Source organism: Trichosurus vulpecula, chromosome 3, assembly GCF_011100635.1.
Source record: "Trichosurus vulpecula isolate mTriVul1 chromosome 3, mTriVul1.pri, whole genome shotgun sequence".
NCBI classification, from domain to species: domain Eukaryota; kingdom Metazoa; phylum Chordata; class Mammalia; order Diprotodontia; family Phalangeridae; genus Trichosurus; species Trichosurus vulpecula.
The window spans coordinates 288,072,042-288,091,082 of NC_050575.1; the positions used below are offsets into that span (position 1 = coordinate 288,072,042).

At 39.7% G+C, this 19,041-nt stretch overlaps 1 protein-coding gene across 1 annotated transcript in view; it reads right to left on the reverse strand.

The window, feature by feature from the left end:
* The window catches only part of ACOXL (acyl-CoA oxidase like), a 531,229-nt gene that overhangs the window by 37,545 nt on the left and 474,643 nt on the right, over positions 1 to 19,041 (reverse strand). The window contains exon 18 of the mRNA XM_036753019.1: positions 6,306 to 6,407. Within this exon, the coding sequence (XP_036608914.1) occupies positions 6,306 to 6,407 (102 nt within the window). The remainder of the gene's footprint in view (positions 1 to 6,305; positions 6,408 to 19,041) is intronic.

Consider the following 19,041-nt stretch of genomic DNA (forward strand, 5'->3'; position numbering starts at 1 on the left):
TCCCTTTTTTAATTATTCATATGGATGATTAATTCAGAGCGGGAATCAACGTTGGATACCACTTAGTCCAACCTTTTCTTTTCATAGATGAAAAATCTCTGAGCCAGGTGAGGCTCAGAGAGGAGTGCCTTGCCTGTGGTCATATAGGTAGTAAATGGGGCAGCTAGGATAGAGTACTGGTGCTGGAGTCAGGAGGATCTGAGTTCAAATCAGGCTTCAGATACTTACTAGCTATATGACCCTGTGCAAGTCACTTAACCCTGATCACCTCAAAAAATATATATAGGTAGTAAATATCAGGTCATGGAGTTGAACTGAGCCACACAGATTTATAGAATTTCAGAGCTGGAAGGGAGCTTAGCAGCCATCCAGTCCAACTCCTACTTCTAAAAGAATGCCCACTTTAACACCCTGATAAGTCATCATTCAGTCTTTGCTTGGAGACCTACACTGAAGAGAGCCCACTAGCACCTCTGAACTCAGCACAGCCCATTTCACTTTTGAATTCCCTCATTGTTAGGACATTTCTTACCCCTGAAAATGAAATCTAAATGAACCCCTTTTGTAGCTCTGTATTAGGAGGGCAGAGTTTATAATCTCAAAGAGGATCATAAACATGTCTGAAACGTTCGGAACCGCCGGATATAAGAAACTCTCAAAGTAGAAGGCAGAAGAATCAAAACATTTATTTAGGCTCCACAGTAACCAACCCATGAACCAGCAACCCCATTTTGATATATTGATCAAAAGCTTCCAGGCCCAATAAGTACGCCTTGAAAGAGTAACCAGGAGGCTACAGAGAAGCATGATTGCGTAAAGCAAAATCATGTTTCCCCCTCTATGGTAATAAGATTACCCACTGGACTGAAGTCTTTGTTCAGCTTCCTCCCGTAGGTCAGCTCTGCTACTGGCAGCTCCTGCTTCAGCTGTGTCTGTGGCTGTGGCTGTAACTGACGTAACTGTCGTAACTGCCTCTGTAACTGCCTCTGGCTCCAACTGTCGCTGTAACTGTCGCTGTAATGGCCTGAAGTCTTTGTTCAGCTTTCTCCCGTAGGTTAGCTCTGCTACTGGCAGCTCCTGCTTCAGCTGTGTCTGTGGCTGTGGCTATAACTGACGTAACTGTCGTAACTGCCTCTGTAACTGTCGTTGTAACTGTCGCTGGCTCCAACCGGAAAAGGAAGAGAGAGTCTTCAAGCTGTCCTCTCCCCTCTTATAGAGTTTTTGACATCATCAAGCACCGCCTGAACGACCAGGGCCGATTGGTTCTTGACTTGGCCCCTCCCCCTAGCATAGCCGTTAACACCTCCCCTCAGCCAGCCCCATGACTCCTCACACAGGAAGTTGTCTGATCCTGCCCCGGAAGAGCAAGCCACAGTGTCCAGAGGCTCAATGAGGTAAGCTGAGTCATTCAAAGAAAACAAAGGCCATTATGGCTACAAGCTCCCACCCACATTACTCCTAGTTTTGCCCCATGGGGACAAATAGAACAAAACTAATCCCTCTTTCACATAAGAGTATTTCAAATACTTGAAGAATATCACATCCCCATGGAATCTTCTCTTCTCTAAGGTAAACATCTCCAGTTGTTTTAACTCCAAATCCAGAGCACCACGCAGATTTTTTTTAATGCCTACATTATTTGTATTTGCAATTGTGCTTCACCCTACCTGTTCTCTTCCTGTGGTACTTGAATCCCCAATGCCTAAAATGGAAATAAAATTCCAAATTGGGACAATACTTTAATGCTTTGTCACTTAAAATGAGCTTCAGATGGTTGCTGTTCCTGAACACAGATTATTATTGGAAGGTAAAGTATATGTGTATCTATCGATCTAAACATAAACATACATACATACATCCGTATATTGTATATATATATATGTGTGTGTGTGTGTGTGTGTATATATATATATATATATATTTGTTTTTGTTTATTTGTATGAGGCTGGGTCTCCCTATCTCACCCAGACCAGAAGTACAGTGGCCATTCATGGGATAATTCCTCTGCTGATCAGCATAGAAGCTTTGACCTGCTTTATTTCTGATCTGGGTCAGTTTGTCTCTCCTTAGGCAATACAGAGGCCTCTTGCTTTCAGGGGCTTACCATACTGGTACCAGACATAGTATGGACACCCAATTTGTATTAACTCCACTGTACCTCAGAACTCCTGAGCTCAAGCAATCCATAAGCCTCAGCCTCCCTGGTAGCATGTATTATAGGCATGTACCTGGCAAGTGAAGTCAATAATAATGGCTAAGTTATTGAACACTGGAAATTTGTGAATACATATACACTGAATTTTCTAGGAACAAAAAAAAGATTTCTTTATACATCATTATAAAAGCACATGAGATCATAGGACATAAATTTAGAGCTGGAGGGGAATTAAGAGGTTATTGATTCCAAACTCCTCCTTTTGTGGGTGAGGACACTGAGACTCACAGAGGTTAAGTGACTTATCCAGGGTCATACAGCTAGTAAATGTCTCATTCGGTATTTGAACCCAGGTCTGCCTTACTCCAAAGCCAATGCTCTATCCACTATATTACCTTTTTTCATATAACGAACAACCCTGAAATCTTCATATAATGTTCAGAGGCAGGAATTTTGGCCCTGATGGCAGTTCACAAATAGTTATGAGGCACATTCAAATATGAAAGGAACAGACCAACTCATTTTTCTACCAATGTTTCTGGCTGAGCTGTGTATCAGGAACAGGTAAACCAACAATAATTTCAGGGGGTTGTCGTACCGTTGATTAACAGCTTAGTCAGCCAAAGACAAAGAACTCAGGAAGAATACAATAGATACAATAAAAGAAGGTAGTCTTGGGGAGTGACCTGAGGGCTTAAAGTACGTGTCACTGCTCAGGAGAGCTAAGAGCAATACTGATCATTATTGGGTGCAGATTATTCTCAGACTACTGTTAGGGTCTCCCTTGCCAGTAAGCTAAGTAAGTAACTAAGAGGAGGGAGAAGTTACAGCTGAGGTCTAGTCACTCACAAATGGAGATCACTTCACCTGACCAACCCCCACCTATACCCACACCCACACCCTTATTTTACAAATGAATAACAACTGAAGCACAGAAGAGCAAAGTTATTTGTCTGAGGTTACACATACGGTAAAGAACTCAGTTAAGATTTAAGCTTGGGTCTTCTTACTTCAAATTCAGTACCCTTTCTGGTACACAATTTCAACTCCTAAGAGAAGTTATCTTTCATTGCTCTGCGTCCAGAGGTGTGTTGTTAAGTGTTTAACAACCAGGTTTTCCAGGGGGAATACACATATATACATACTATACATACATATACACATGCACTATAGATAGATAGATGATAGATATAGATGCACACACATTTTTAAGGTTAATCTATATTTTTACACTTTCTTAAGTATAGACAATCAACTAAACAATAAATCAAATCCTGATTTATAGTGATTACCAATTTCCAAGGTATAAATGCTCACACTGAAAAATGTAACAATGATCTTTCAAACATTAGAGGTGCCTCTAGCATGCGCCTACTTGTATCACAAGACCAACAAATCCTTGACCCTTCAATAGCATGTGACCTTGAATTTCTAGTTGTCATTTGTTTTGTGTTCTTTTGAACATTTCTTGATAACGTAGAACTCTATTGGTGCATATTTATCAAATATCTGTTTAATAAATACATACTCATACCACTTTTCATATATTAAACCAGGCAGGGCTTTATGGTGTGCAGTGTGAGGCCTTTACAATGATAATTAAAAAAAAAAACCACTGGGTTTGGAGTAAAAAAAAAAAAATCTGTTTTTTAATACTGACTCTGTTGCTCCCTCACTAGTGACCTGTGTGACTGTCACCAAGTCATATCACACTCTGGGTTCCAATTTTTGTACTCATGAATCAAGTGGCTATAACAGATGTTTTTGAAGGCCCTTCCTGCTCTCGGTCTGCTCCTATAATCTTAGGACACTTTCATGGACTTTAGGTACTCTTTACTAATTAAGATGTCAGTGTGCCAAGTGGAAATCTAAGGAATCTAAAATATGAATCTAGCTTCTAGACAAATCTAAAATCCACTTCTACTCAGGAGACTAGGATTCTGGCCCCTGCTGTTACTTATTAGCTGTGTGACTTTGAGCAAATCACTTAACCTCGGTTTTTTGAAAAAGGAAAACAATAATCCCTTTCCTCCTAACTTTGTAGAGTCCTTGGGAGAACTAATGACAGCCAACATCTTTGTGGAGCTGTCCAGTTTACAAATGTAAGTCACAGAAGTACTTCCAGGTAAAGAGTGCAGGAAGCATTATGACGTTCATTTAACAGATGAGGCAACGGAAGCACAGAGAAGTTAAATGATCTGGTAAAGGTAGAACAGCTAATAAAGTGGCAGAACCAGAATTCAGAGCTGAGTCTTCTTATGCCAAATCCAGTGTGTTTTCTACAACACTACTGAGCTGCTATATGTATTCTGAAAAGTATTAAGTGCTAAACGTGTGTATATAGGTATATGCATACATGTATAATTATGTACTTATACACACATTGTATGTGTGTGTGTGTGTATATATATATATATACACACGCACACACACATATATAAAGTTATTGTCACTTCACAGTCACATACTCTACTCTAGCAAGGAAGTCCCTATAGTATGTATAGTATAGCATAGTGTATGTGTGTATGTATATACATATAGCATGTATAGCATAGTCCCTCTTTTGTGGTCCCTTGATTCTTTTGGCTTATTGGAAACAGTCTAGCCTTTCTCCTTCTTTGGGAATCTCACAGACCAGGCCAACTTTTTGTGGGGGAAAGCTATATTATTTCCCCTGAAAAGGGCAGCTAGAACATTGTGTGATGACTAACTTTGATAGACTTGGCTCTTCTCAACAATTCAAGGTTCTAAGACAGCTCCAAAAGACTCATGATGAAAAATGCTATCCACATCCAGAGAAAGAACTATGGAGTCTGAATGCAGAGCGAAGCATACTATTTTCTTTTTTTGTTTGTTTTTTCTTTCTCGTGGTTTTTCCCTTTTGTTCTGATTCTTCTTTCACGACATGACTAATGTTGAAATATGTTTAATATGATCATACATGTATAGCCTATATCAGATTGCATGCCATTTTGGGAAAGGGGAAGGGGAAAATTTAGAACTCAAAATCTTATAGAAGTGAATGTTGAAAATTAAAAATTAATTAATTAATCTGAAAAAAAAAAGAAGAGAAAAGGACAGCTAGGTGGTGCAATGGATAGAGTGGCAGACCTGGAGTCAGAAAGACCTGAATTCAAACCCAGCCTCAGACACTTACTACCTGTGTGACCCTGGACAAGTCACTTAACCCTGTGTGCCTCAGTTTCCTCATCTGTAAAATGAGCTGCAGAAGGAAACAGCAAACTACTTCAGTATCTTTGCCAAGAAAACCCCAAATAGCATCACAAAGAGTTGGATATAATTTTACAACAACAAATAACCTCTAGTGTGCTGGAGCCAGTTCAAATTGGCTCATGAGACCCAATTGTTAAATACTCAGTGTATTTACATTTCAGAAATCAGCAAATGCTACAAATCAGAGCTTGATTTATTGTGATTTGTTGATTGTCTAGCCTTAAGAAAGAAGGGGGAAATGTTAATAATGCAGATTAAACTTAATATTGTATTATGGATACATTTTTCTTCCAGGGCAACCATTGTTAAACAATTACTAGCACAACCTTGTGTAACTATTTGATGAATTGATACAGGTATATAGATAGTAATACCCATTGTAAGAATATACAACAAAGTTTTTCTTCCTTCCTTCCTTCCTTCCTTCCTTCCTTCTTTTCTTTTGTCCTTCCTTTCTTTCTCTTTTTCCTTCCTTCTTTTCCTTTTCCTTCCCTTCCTTTCTTCCTTCCTTCCTCCCTTCTTTCCTTCTCTCTCTCTCTCTCTCTCTCTCTCTCTCTCTGTGTCTCTCTCTCTCTCTCCCCCCCTCCCTCCCTCCCTTCTTCCCTCCCTCTCTTTTTCTTTGTTGTTAACCCCAAGAAAAGCCCTTTAGGAGTCATACAATGCAGGGAGAGGGAAGGAGAGTTCATGTCAGGGAGTTCAGGCAAAAACAATGAATCATTTCCTTGTCATCTTAAGTTTGAAATGTAACACGATAGCAGTAGAAAATAAAACAGCATGCATGTGAAATTCTAGAAGAACTGAAATTCTTTAGGAGGCAAGTGATACCAGCTTGATAAGAATTGTTTACTAAGAAAGCAAAGTCCTGCCAATTGTTAATGACCCACACCCTGTCTTGCCCCATGGCAAAGAGCCTTACCTGACTTCTGATCTGCACACTGCTTGCTGGGGTCAAGTATTTATGCTCTAAGTACCATGCTCTCTCCTGGAACACCAACTTGGTTCCATATAAAAGACAAAACTATAGGGGGAAAGAAAAATATAACATATATTAATAAATCAAGAAATCTGAGCACTTTTGTAAGGGGCCAGAAGGGATTTTTACAATAGGAAATTCTTTAAAATACATGAAATAAATCATGTTTTCCTAAGAAGTACTGGCCACAAGGTGGACACCAACTATATATTAATGTACAACAAACACAAACTTATAACTGTCAAATATCTTTCTACTGCCTTTATTTCTTCCCCAAAACAGAATAACCAAAGACCATACACCAAATAATAAGACTAAATGTAATCTGTGTCAAACACAGTCAGAATGGATCCTTATAAAAGACAGCTCCCCACAATATAGCTTATAGCATTTATATAATTCAGTGTTCAAAGCAGCTTCATGTAGGGCAGCAGTTTTCAAACTTTTTGATCTCAAGACTCCTTTAAACTCTTAAAAATTATTGAATTTTCCCTCAAAGAGCTTTTGTTTATGTGGGTTATATCTACTGATATTTACATTATTCAAATATAAAACAGTATTATAATAAAAATGATTTTGACCTCAAAGAACCCCTGAAATGATCTCAGGGACCCCCAATCTCTGAACTACACTTTAAGAACTGCTGGTTTAATGTATAGAGAACTGTCCTTGAAACAAGAAAGGCCTCTCTTTAAGTCCTTCCTCTGATACAGCCTGACTATGAGAGCTTGGACTAATCACTTTACCTCTCAGTGCCCCAGACAATCACTAATATGAATTTCAGGGTAAGAGCTGATTGAGGAGGGAATTTCCTTGCTGGGAGTTTCTTTTACCAAAGAATTCACATGACCAAAAAAAAAATAATTCTGTTAATGTGATTTTTTTTCTTATAAGATTCTTGAAAGACAAAGGAGGAACTGATAACATATGGCAATTTGATGAGATCTATTGTAATGAACAGCAGCAGTAAAAAGTCTTCAGATTCCAAGAACTAAGATATGGTGAGTGTTTTGTCTCCCTAGAGTTTTATTCAGGGATACATGAACATGATCTTCACACCATTTGCCTGGATATCTTCTATTGATCATCAAGCTCAAAAGTTATGAGTGTACATCTTACATCTTCTGGAGAACGTAAGCTCTTTGAGGGCACAGGCTATTTTTGTTTTTAGGTTTTAGATTTAGAGCTGGAAGTGAGCTTGGAGGTCACCCAATCCAAGCCCCTCAACTTGGAGGTGAGGAAATCTGGATCCAGGACAATTCAGAAACTTGCCCAAGGTCACCCAAGTCATGAAGGTGAGAGGTGGAATCTGAATCCATGTCTACTGAGTCCACATCTAGCTCTTTTGTCTTTGTACTGTCGGTTCTTACTGCAAGAAGGAACTTAGTGTCTCTTGACTTGAGTTTTGAATTGGATTTTGTGGAAAGCTAAATTTCTGACGTATTGTTATCATTCTGAATAACCTCAGACATCCAGAAACAGATTCAATTTGCTCTAGGGAGTAAGCCAGTGAGGGAGGATTCTAACCCTAAATATGGCCCCTCTGTGAATGTGCCAAATAAATGAAAAAAGTCACAGTTGACTCTTCTAGAAGAAACAGTCACTTGTGTTAGCCTGATCCACAGAGTGAGTAGTAGAAATAACTGATAAGAATTTTTGGAATGTACTATGCCCTGATAAAATATCACGTAAATGCTTAGTCAGCTCTGTGAACGTATTAGGCCTTGGGTGAGCTCCATATTCCTTCAACACATTTTGGTTCTGCACCTGCTATGTGTGTAACATTATTCTAGGCACTGTGGGAAATACAAAGAGGTAGTGAGTCAACTGTCTCTAGAGATAAGCTTAAAAGAAATAGGAAGAGGGAACTAAGAAAGAGCTAGGCTGAGTTTTCCATAGACTCAGGGCTTAATTTTTTAAAATATATATGAATGTGTATGCATGTATATATTTGAAAATGTGATACATATGTATGTGTGTACATGTACACGCACATATATACACATGTATAGATATATATTTATTTGTACACACATGTACTATATATGTATACACGTATATGCACTATACATATATGCATACACACATATGCATATACATCTTTCCCCTCTCATTTGTTTTGGTAATCTTCCTATGTATTTTCCCATAATGCTTTATAGTAACTCTTGTAAAAATGGCCTAAAATTGGTTGGCTCTTTATTTTTAGAGAACATGAATAGAGAAAAGCCGATTCTTTTCCCTGAAGGACCACCTGCAGAGTGGGGGGTAGTAGCAGCTAGAAATCAGTAGGGGGCACCAGTGAGCCAAGGGCATGCTTGCCAGAAAAGACCACTGCCTTGGAGTACTTTGTGGAATACAGAAGTAGTAGGTCTCTAGATTGTGGTGTCACATGGATATTTTCTTGTTTCTAGTTTTCTGAGGCCTTTCTGGTTTTTCACAATTTCTCAAAAAATGATCTATTGTGATTCTGTATTGATAGCTACAAGTTATTTCAGTAACATGTAATCAATTCATCTTAACCTGAAAGACCTGACTTAACTTGAGAATGGCCAGGTTCTCTTTTATTATTTCCTTTCTTATATTGGATATCAATTCCTCCTTAGGAATTTTTTTCTACCCTTTCTAATGTGTAGATCATTTTCCTTGACGAAAAAGAAGGAAGCAAACTAAGATTTGAGTTGTTCTGCCTTCTCTCTGTTTTCTAGAAAAATTATACTATCTTTCCTAAGCAATGATGAAGCTTTAAAAAAAGCTTTTGCATTAAAAAAATAAAACTTAGCTCATTTAAAGTTTTTAGTCTTCCTGACACTGTTTTTTGGAAGTTTCAACCACTTTTAAAATTCATTCTTAGTTGTATGCTCCTTTTTTTCTATCTCTCATATATATACATATATATGTATATATGTGTATATGTGTATGTGTGTGTGTGTGTGTGTGTGTGTGTGTGTGTGTGTATGATGGCTTTAAAGCTGAGCACAGCAGGAAGCACATTGGCTTCATTAGATGCTTTTCTCTTTTCTCATTAGGATTTCTTATAATTGTGGAATCAGAATTTATTTGTTTTATCATAGTTGCTCATCTCTTTTTAGCCATATTCCCATCATATCTTTTTTTTCCCAAAAAAAGAAGTGGGTTTCTTAACGTCTAGGGTGCACAGTTAACTATGGCCTGGGTTTCTTTTCATTATTATTATGAATTCCAATATTACTAGACCATTTTCATTAAAAGTTCCTGTCAATTCTATATTGATGACCATTTTCTTCCTTTTTGAGTTTTTATACACGACATCCATTTCCCATCTTCATGCCTGAGACATACTCTCTCTTCACTTCTACCTCTTAGACTCTCTAGCTTCTTTCAAGACTTAGTTCAAACACCACCCTTTACATGAAGCCTTTCCTAATGTTGCCAGCTATAGTGCCCTCCCCAGCAAAATCACCTCGAATCTCTTTTGTACATATTTACATAAGTACATTTATATCCTTTGATATAATGACAACTTGAGGCCACTTAAGTGTTTCTTGACCGATTAGCTGACTGGTCAGATTTAATTTCAAAACAGCAGTTTCCCTGGTTAGTTTGTAAAAGAGGAAATTATCTTCAAGTCATGACAAATATTTATCAGGTACTTTGCTTTTAACAGAACAGACTTTCAGTATATATTCACATAGGTGAAATGTAAATCACTACTATAATTTGCCTCTGGGCTACTTTTGGAATGTACTTTAAGAAAGCATCATCCATATCCTCTGACCAGCTAGGTAGTTTATAGCAGTCAGTCAACCAAACAAGCACTTATAAACCAACAAGCATTTATTAAGCACCTACTTTGTACTAGACATTGGAGATAAAAATACAAAAGCAAAATAGTCCCTGCCCTTAACAATGTTACATTATATTGAGGGGATGCATATGTTCACAGATTAGTAAATATATGTTACATACGTATCTGTTTTAAGTTTATATCACTAGTCTATTTATTAAACTAATATCCGAATCACAGTTACTTTACAAAAACATTTGTTAATTGTATTATATATTTATCTGCACAAAGGGCTGCATAAGGTTACTTGAGGACAACAAGCACCCTTAATCAAGTCTCACCTCTGGTCAGTAATATACTTCAAAGCAATATCACTTTGGCTTCTCCTTTTATCCCTACCCAAATGTTGTTCATTATGCTGTCACCCTGATGTCAATAGGTTTCTATACAAATATATCCTTTCTTAACACATGATGCTACTTCCCTAAAAACCCTCTGGGGGAGGCAGGGCTAAACTGTAGTGGTAGGCATAGCTGTTGGGTGAGAAAAGTACAATGATCAGCTGATAGGAATCGACAATTTTGGAATTGATTTTCCTTAGGATCATACATTTAGGGTTTGAAGGGGCTTTATTAGACCCTCTATTCCAACCCCCTTATTTTATAGATAAGGAAACTAAAACACAGAATGTGGGTGATTTGCCCAGGGTCACATAGCTGATAAGCATCTGGTATAAAGTCAGATCTTCTTGACCTGATGGCAAGTACTCTGTCCATTATGCCACCCAGCTGCCTAGGGTAGATTTCATAAGACAGAGGCAGAGCTGTGGAGGATACAGGGAGCAAAACAGAGTATAAGGTGGTACCTTCATGGTCAGGGAAACAGTTCTGCTTTGGTAGTCCAGAGGTCTCCAGAAGAGTATTCCACTATATGTGTATTCTTGTACACTGCTCTATCCCCTTCTCCCCTCCCCTCCGCCCCCCAAACACATACACATAAAAAGAAACCCAGCTAGTATGTCTGCAACCATGTGTTCAGACTAATGTTGGTACCTTAGAGATCACTCATTCCATCCAGAAAACAGGCCCAAAGATATTTACTAACTTACTTGTCCAAAGTTACCTATGTCATATTTGGCAGACCTAGGATTCAAACCCAGGTCCTTTACCTCTAAATCCAGAACTCTTACAACTACCATGTTACTGCATGCCTGAGCTGACATTTCTGCCTGGCCATCTGTAATTCTCCTAATCCCTCTTCACATTCCCTCCCTGCTTCTGGTATGTCTGTGTCAGAGGCCAGGGGACCCTGACACACCCCTTTTACTAGATCAGTTTCCTTTCAACAGAATGTGTACCGTTCCATTGCTACATTCCCATCAAGGCTCTCATCCCACCAAGCTTCAGTGATACCTAGGTAATTGTCTTTCTATCCATCATAGTGGAGAGCCACAGGACACATGGGAATAAGCCTACTGGGCCCAAAACCAGCATGAAGGAGGTTGCCTGCTGCTCTATACAGCCAGCAGGCTGTGTTTCTCCATGACCCTGAGCTACCTAATAGAGAGAAAGATGTTGCAGAAGGACTAAAAGTTAGGCTTCCAGTGTCAGATAAGATGAACACAGCTTATTAATGCCTAGTAATAACAGCATCATCAGAGGATCCTTCCCCCCCTAGCAACAACCCAATTCTCTCATCATGATGAACTACTCTGCCTTTCAGCCTCAGAGTTCAGCCTCTTGGGAGTAGCATTATCGCCTTGCAAAATTGATGGGCAATGGTGTTATCCCTTAGATTAAGGTATTTCTGTCACCATTAGCAAAATGTATTTGCTTTACAATTTTAAAGAACAATCCCAGAAAGAAAGGAAGAAAAGAAGGAAGAAAGGAAGGAAGGAAGCCAGGAAAGGAGGGAAGGAAGGAAGAGAAAAAAAAGAAAATGCAGACTAGCCCAAAACAAAGAAATACCCATTTGAAGAGCCATATCCCCAAGACATATCCCCAAATCACTGATTTTGTCCACTGCACTTGCTAAAATCTCAAGATGAATTTGCCCCAAAATATTTGCAGACAATGTTGGATAGATTACTCAGGGAAGTATATCCCAGAATCCAGGTGCCCCAATCTCATTCTTTGCCCCCCTACCCAACTAGGAGTATCCAATTTCTTATGCCTCATGCATTAAATTTCTAAACCACATGTAGATGTGTTATTATCCCTATATTTAAAAATCAACCTGCTCAGCTACTCTCCAGTCTGAGGAGCTTCTCTTCCTGGCAACGATGACAGAGTGTGGCAGCTGGAGGACCCATTCCAACAACTTTATGGTCAGAATTTACAACTCAAATAGAAGTCTGGGGGTGGGTGGGGGTGGGCAGGAGGAGATAGCGACAAAGGTCAGCCATTCTTGTTGATTCTTTGGGATCCATCAGCTGCCTTTGGATATGGTAGACCCCGGGATGGTGAGAGGAAACCATTTCATCTTTATGGCTTCCAGAGGGTTGTGATCAAACAGGGCTTCTTTACCCTCAAGACTGAAATCTGGGGTCATAGCAGATCAAATACATGGGCCAGCATGTGCCCCAGGCATCCAAACCCCAAGGACGCAGATGCATCCTGTGTTTTAGGTCTCATGGGAGAGGCCTAGACATGGTAGTATCCTGACTGTCTCGAATGCCTGGAAATAGGAACTTGGAAGAAATCCATATGTCTGAAAGCAAAAGCCTGGACAGAACCAAAGCAAGGCACAGAGACAACTCTTGAGAAGGCAACAACAGTGTGTCTTTATAAGCAAACTGAAAATACTGTAAGAGCAGAGTGGTCTGGGAACTTGGAGTGCTGCTGAGTTCCTGGGTGCTTCTGAATTTTGAGATAAGCAAGGAAGGGAAAGCCCTCTTCTCTCCTTTTTGGCCAGCTGTAAGGCTGGCTAGAGAATGGGGGCTTTGTGTATCCCTCACACTCAGTGTGAACCTCTCCACAGCACAGCACGTTCTTTGGGGTTTATGCTGCCAAGCAATGATTGATGGGAGGGGAGAAAGGAATAACTTTCCAGGCCAAGATGGCATTGTTGCTTTTCCTGTGGTCTCTCAGCTAGCATCAGAGATATTTCAGAGGGAATCTTCTCTAATGGGAGGGAGTACTTAGCAGCAACTACTGCCAATGTTGAAACTTCTATGACCAGTATTTTACTGGATTCTTTCAACCAAGATCAATCATCATAATAATCATAATAGCTGACACTTATAAAACACTTCAAGGTTTGCAAATCACTTTACCTGCATCATTTCATTTGACCCTCACAATCAGCCTGTGAGGCTAGTACTCTGGGCATTGCTATTCCAATTTTACAGATGAAGAAACTGAGGCCCGGCAAGTTTTTTGACTGGTCCTGGGGTCACACAGTTAGCCAGTGTTGAAGATGGGATTCGGACCCATATCTCCTCCTGACCCAAACCCTAGCATTTCTTTTCACTAACAATTGTAGTAATAACAACTGACATTTGTATAGCCCTCCAAAGTTTGCAAAGCACTTGGTATGCTTTATCACTTCAGCTTACACTTACTGTATGTCACTGAATCTCATTGTGCCCCCAGTTAGGGGCCAGAATACTGCCGAGAATGATATATTCAAGAAGGGAGTACAAAAGGCTTTATTCAAGGCCATGTATGGCCAGAAAAGGGGGTGGGCTGGCTACCTAGTAAGACACAGCTTGACTGTTAGTTACACTGAAGAGAGTCTCCCCTGAATAGTAAAAGTTTCAGAGGCAGGCCTCCAGGGCACTGGTAGATCTGCTGTGTTAACCAAATCAATGACTGAAAAAACAATTATTGAGTACTTCCTACCTTGCCAGGCACGGTACTTAGCATCAGAGATACATACACAAAAGTGAAATAATCCCTGCCTTTTGGGAGCTTACATTCTAAAGAGGGAGATAACACACATAAGTGACTGGGAAGCATGTTTTGCTCTAGGAAGTCACAGGGGTGGTCAATGGAGGGCAGTCAGTAAATACAATTCCAATCCTGGAGTCCCGTACATGGGTTCAAGAACTTGGTGAAGTTAAACTTCCCTCAACATTTACTGCAGAGATAATTTTTTTATGATCAAATGAAGTCCTTTATGTTTCTTGGAAGATCAGGACTGGGCAAAGAGGATGATGAAAATCAACTTGGTTACACTTTAGCGTCGCAGAGTCACTAGCCCCAGAGTTAAGGAACTAGAGAAGACTTGGGGAGAGGGCAATGAATGATGGCTGTGGAAAAAGTATTACACTTACATTGCTTGCTTGTCCCAGAAATATTGAACGAGTGCCCCAATCAATTACAGTATGAACTAGTCAATTTGAGAGGACTATATGTTTTGGCCATTGGATAAAGCAGATAATGCCACCAAAAAAATGTGATTGACTGATTCAGACACACCTCTGGGTCTATGTATAAAAAGAACAGTCACCAAGCAGTGAGCTAGTGGAGTTGGATTCAAGCCCCTGAGAGGGAATCACTCTTTAGGGTGGGGGTTCCTCTCTTCTTCCTCTTTTCTCTCCCCTCCCCACCACCATTGGACAGATAAGACCAGTAGCAGACAGCTTATCCATCTGGGATCAAGAGACTAGATCAGTAAGAGACAGCACATCCAATGATAGTCACCTGAATAAAGGCGCCTTCAGGAAGCATGACTCTTTGTGGCAGAGAGAAGGCCCTAATCACCTCTTACCTGGAATATTACAATAGCCTTCTCATTAGTCCCCCAGTCTCAAGTCTCTCCCTACTCCAATCCATCCTCTACCCCGTTGCCTGTGATTTTGGTACAGATCTGACCATATCAGAACCTACACCCTCTACCCTGTCTTCCCCTCCAGCTCAATAAACTCCAGTGGCTCCTATTGCCTATTTGGCATTTAAAGCCCTTCACAACCTGCCCCATTCCTAATTTTCTAGACTTCTTATACTCTACTCCCCTCCATGTACTCTGTAATAGAGCTACATCGGTTTACTAAGTTTTTCTCAAACAAGACGCTCCATCGCCCAAATCCAATTCATTTGTTGTGGCTGTCCCACATACCTGGAATGTTCTCTCTCCTCACTTCCAACTCTAACTTCCTCTGGCTTCCTTCTAGACTCAGCTCAGATCTTACCCATCTGCTGGAAGCCTTTCCTACCACCCCAGAGGATAGTCTACTATATGTGTACTCATTTTCGTGTTCTCTCCCCCAATAGAATGTTCCTTCATAGCAGGGGCCATGGCTTTAATTTTGGTTTTGCCTTTACTTCTCTAGTGCTTAGCATAGTGCCTGGCATATAGTAAGTCCTTAATAAACGCTTGAGGCAGCTAGTTGTACAGTAGGTAGAATGCTGGGACTTGAGTCAGAAAGACCAGAGTGCAAATCTGGCCTCAGCTACTTACTAGCTGTGTAACTCTAGGCAAGTCATTTAACCTCTATTTGCCTCAGTTTGCTCAATTATAAAATGGGGATAATCATAGCACCTACTCCCAGGATTGTTGTGAGGGTAAAGGAGATACTGTTTGTGGAAAGTACTTGCCACAATGCCTGGTACACAGTAGGTACTATTTAAATGCTTATTCCCTTCCCTTACTTCCCCTTTATCTTGCTGACTGGTTGATTAGCTATGCACTCTACAAAAGCATCAACACTTGGAGCCTAGCGGAGAGTTACCCCTAAGTGGAACTTCATGAGAACTTTAGGAAAGTAGAAAAGGCCTTCTGGTAACTGGGGATTATGTTAACCTTTTCCACAGGTCTTCACTATACATATGCCTCCTTACTTTTTAAGTTTATGCTCACGCTCCCCATGAACCTTTTGTGTATTTTGGAGAAGTGCACCCCAGGTTTTTTGGGGGTACTGTTTTTACTCTCTTTTTTTGAGGGGGGAAAGCAAGGCAATTGGGGTTAAGTGACTTGCCCAAGGTCACACAGTCAGTAAATGTGTCAAGTGTCTGAGGCCAGATTTAAACTCAGGTCCTTCTGACTCCAGGGTGGGCGCTCTACTCACCACCTAGCTGCCCCAAGGGGGGGTACTGTTTTTATAACTAGTATTCTTGAGATACCACCTTAGTAAATACATTTGTTTAAAAGCTCATTAAGTTTGACTGTTAGTGAGAAGCACCCCTGTGGGGGCTTATGGGTAAGTAGGAATTCAAACCCTTAAGGTTACCCTCCACAACCCTGAGGATATAGTAGCTGTCTTCTGAAGAACTAGCTTTCCAATGAAAATGAGAGTTGGGGAAGTAGACCAGAGGGAGTGCCAAATTCAAAAACATTTTTTTAACAATTAGATCAATTCCAAATGGAATGGGCTTTCTTGAAAGGTCATAGGTTTTTCAAGCAAAGGCTGAACGACTATTTGTTGGGTAGAATTTACAAAGTATTTATATTTAGGCGTGGGTTGGAGTTGATGACCTTTGAGAACTAGTCTAACTTTGAGATTCTGTTAACTTTGTAAATGACGATATGGAATGATAGGCGTTATCAGGAGAGATATCTTCCCATAAAGGTCAGAGGAAGAGATACTGAGTAGTGGTGGCTTGTGACTCCCTGATGGGAGCTCCTGAGGCAGCTATTGGTTAACCTAACACTAATAATAGAGAGGTTTGCTGTCTTCCAAAGGCACGTACCTAAGATGTGATATAGAATTTCCCAAGACTTGTTATACCTGATGACTATTATCCAAGTTGATAATTCAAATGAAGACAAATAATATTGCCTGGAAGAATCTAGAAAACATTGCTAATGATTATTAAGTTGTGGGTAAGAAACTGAAAACCTTAGGGGCAAAGTGGAGTTTTTTTTTCATCACTGATATTGATTGAAGATCTTGGAAGAGAGAACAGATATATTGAGGGAACAGCTGGTTAAAAAATTGTTATTTGAAAATAAAATTTACATTTCTAGACCATAGCTCAAAATACAGAGTTGATGGTATCTTAGGAATGGAATGCACCTGAAAAGGGTCAGGAAAAAAATACACACACACACACATACACACACACACACACACATATGCATACACATTTTATACACACGCACACATATTGGATCGGAGTTTTTCAAATCTAATAAAAATAGCTCTAAGTTGAAAAGAGAGAAGAGAGAAGCCTGCCAAAGTATAGCTCCCCAGGGAAGTACTACAGAGAGAAACTACAGCAAAGGAATAAGAAGAACAGGGGAGATGTCCAGATGTCTCTATAAAAGCAATCATTCTATATATCTACACAAGTACAAAGTATGGGTAAGAAGCAAAGTAAAATATAGGTACTAATGAAAAGAGGCAAATTGGATTGTGATTTGATGGGGTATGGCCTGTAACTAGAATATGGCTATGAAGACCTAACAAATGAAAGAGATGGTGCGATTGGAGGAACACTGTTTATGAAGAAGCCAGGAAATCTGGGAAATACTTTGGGGGAAGCATGGTAAAGAATATTTGGACAATGATCAACGGAGCTTCCTCTGGTAGTGGTAATGATAGTTACATACAACTTAAAGATTCACAGAGAATTTTATATTTGGATGTTGTCTCATTTGATTCTTATAAAACCCTGTGAGTTAAGTGATACTAGTAGCATTATTCTCATTTTATAAAAGAAGAAATTAAGTCCAAAAGGGATGAAGACTTGTCTATTCTTTGTCCAGGGTCACTCATCTGGTAAGTGTCTGAGACAAGATTTGAACCCAAGCTTTCCTGACTACAAATCCAATGCTCTAAACGAACCAAATTGCTTCTCAATAAAAAGGACATTGCTATTAGACCACCGGTACAGAAGGAAGAAACAAATGGATTCAGATAACAAAACACAAGATTGTCATGGAGTTTAGTAATGATGGGGGAAATCAATTCCTTGTACTATAAGCTAGAGCACATATCCTGCCCAAGCATGGCAGTTAATAATTTCTTGACTTATCTTAGTAATAATTTTATCCTTCACAAAGTAGAGGAGAGGATGAGAGGAATTCCTATTCTGGATCTTTTTCTCAGCAAGGCAGAAAATTAAAGTGATTCTTGAGGAGGAAACGATGGGAATTTTTGGTGTAAAAGGAACATTCAACATTAGAATTTATGGTAGAAGCAGAGAAAAGCAGAACATAGTCTGATATGTAGTCTACATTGGAGAAAGTAGATGTCGAAGGGGTCAAAGAAAAGGATAGTATACCACAGCCTAAAATTCCAGAACATACATCTGACCAGACCAGGAGGAATGGGAATTTCTCAAGAGTGAAATTCTAAAGATACTCAGAGAAGCATTTCCGATGAGGTTGAAAAACTGGAATTATCTAAGGACACCAGTGGAGCTATACAGGACAGTCATTAACCAAATCAGATTTCAAAAAGACATATTTAGGAGATGGGAGAAAGGGTGCAGCTGGAGATTAATTTTTAAAGCATAGCATTCGTCAGGAATATTGTGGTCCAAAATAAGCTCTGAGCTAATGCTAGTAAGGAATGGAAATACAGTAAAATGGAATTTAAAAAAAGCTATACTATGGTGGACAGGATGATGATAATGGATGTCAGAAGAAAGATCTGCTCATCTCTTATAAATTTGGAGTCTGAAGCAACCTTAGAGGCCACCTAGTATAAGCCTTTCATCTAGCAAGTGAGGAAACTGAATCCCAGAGATGGTAAGTGACTTGCCCAAGGTTGAATGGGTAGTAGGCAGCAGAGGAAGTTTTGAATCTAGGTGCCCTGACTCTAAACACAGCATCCTTTCCACTCTACCGTGTTACGTCGAGTTACACTACAGGATCACTGAAAGATCATGCTGAATTAGAGGGGTACTGCAGGAAAGCAGAAAGACAAATGTCCTGATTATTAAAAAAAAAGTAGAGGAGCAGAGTTTGGAAATTATAGGCCAGTAAGTTTGACTTTGATTACTTGCTAAATTTTATAAAGTATTATTA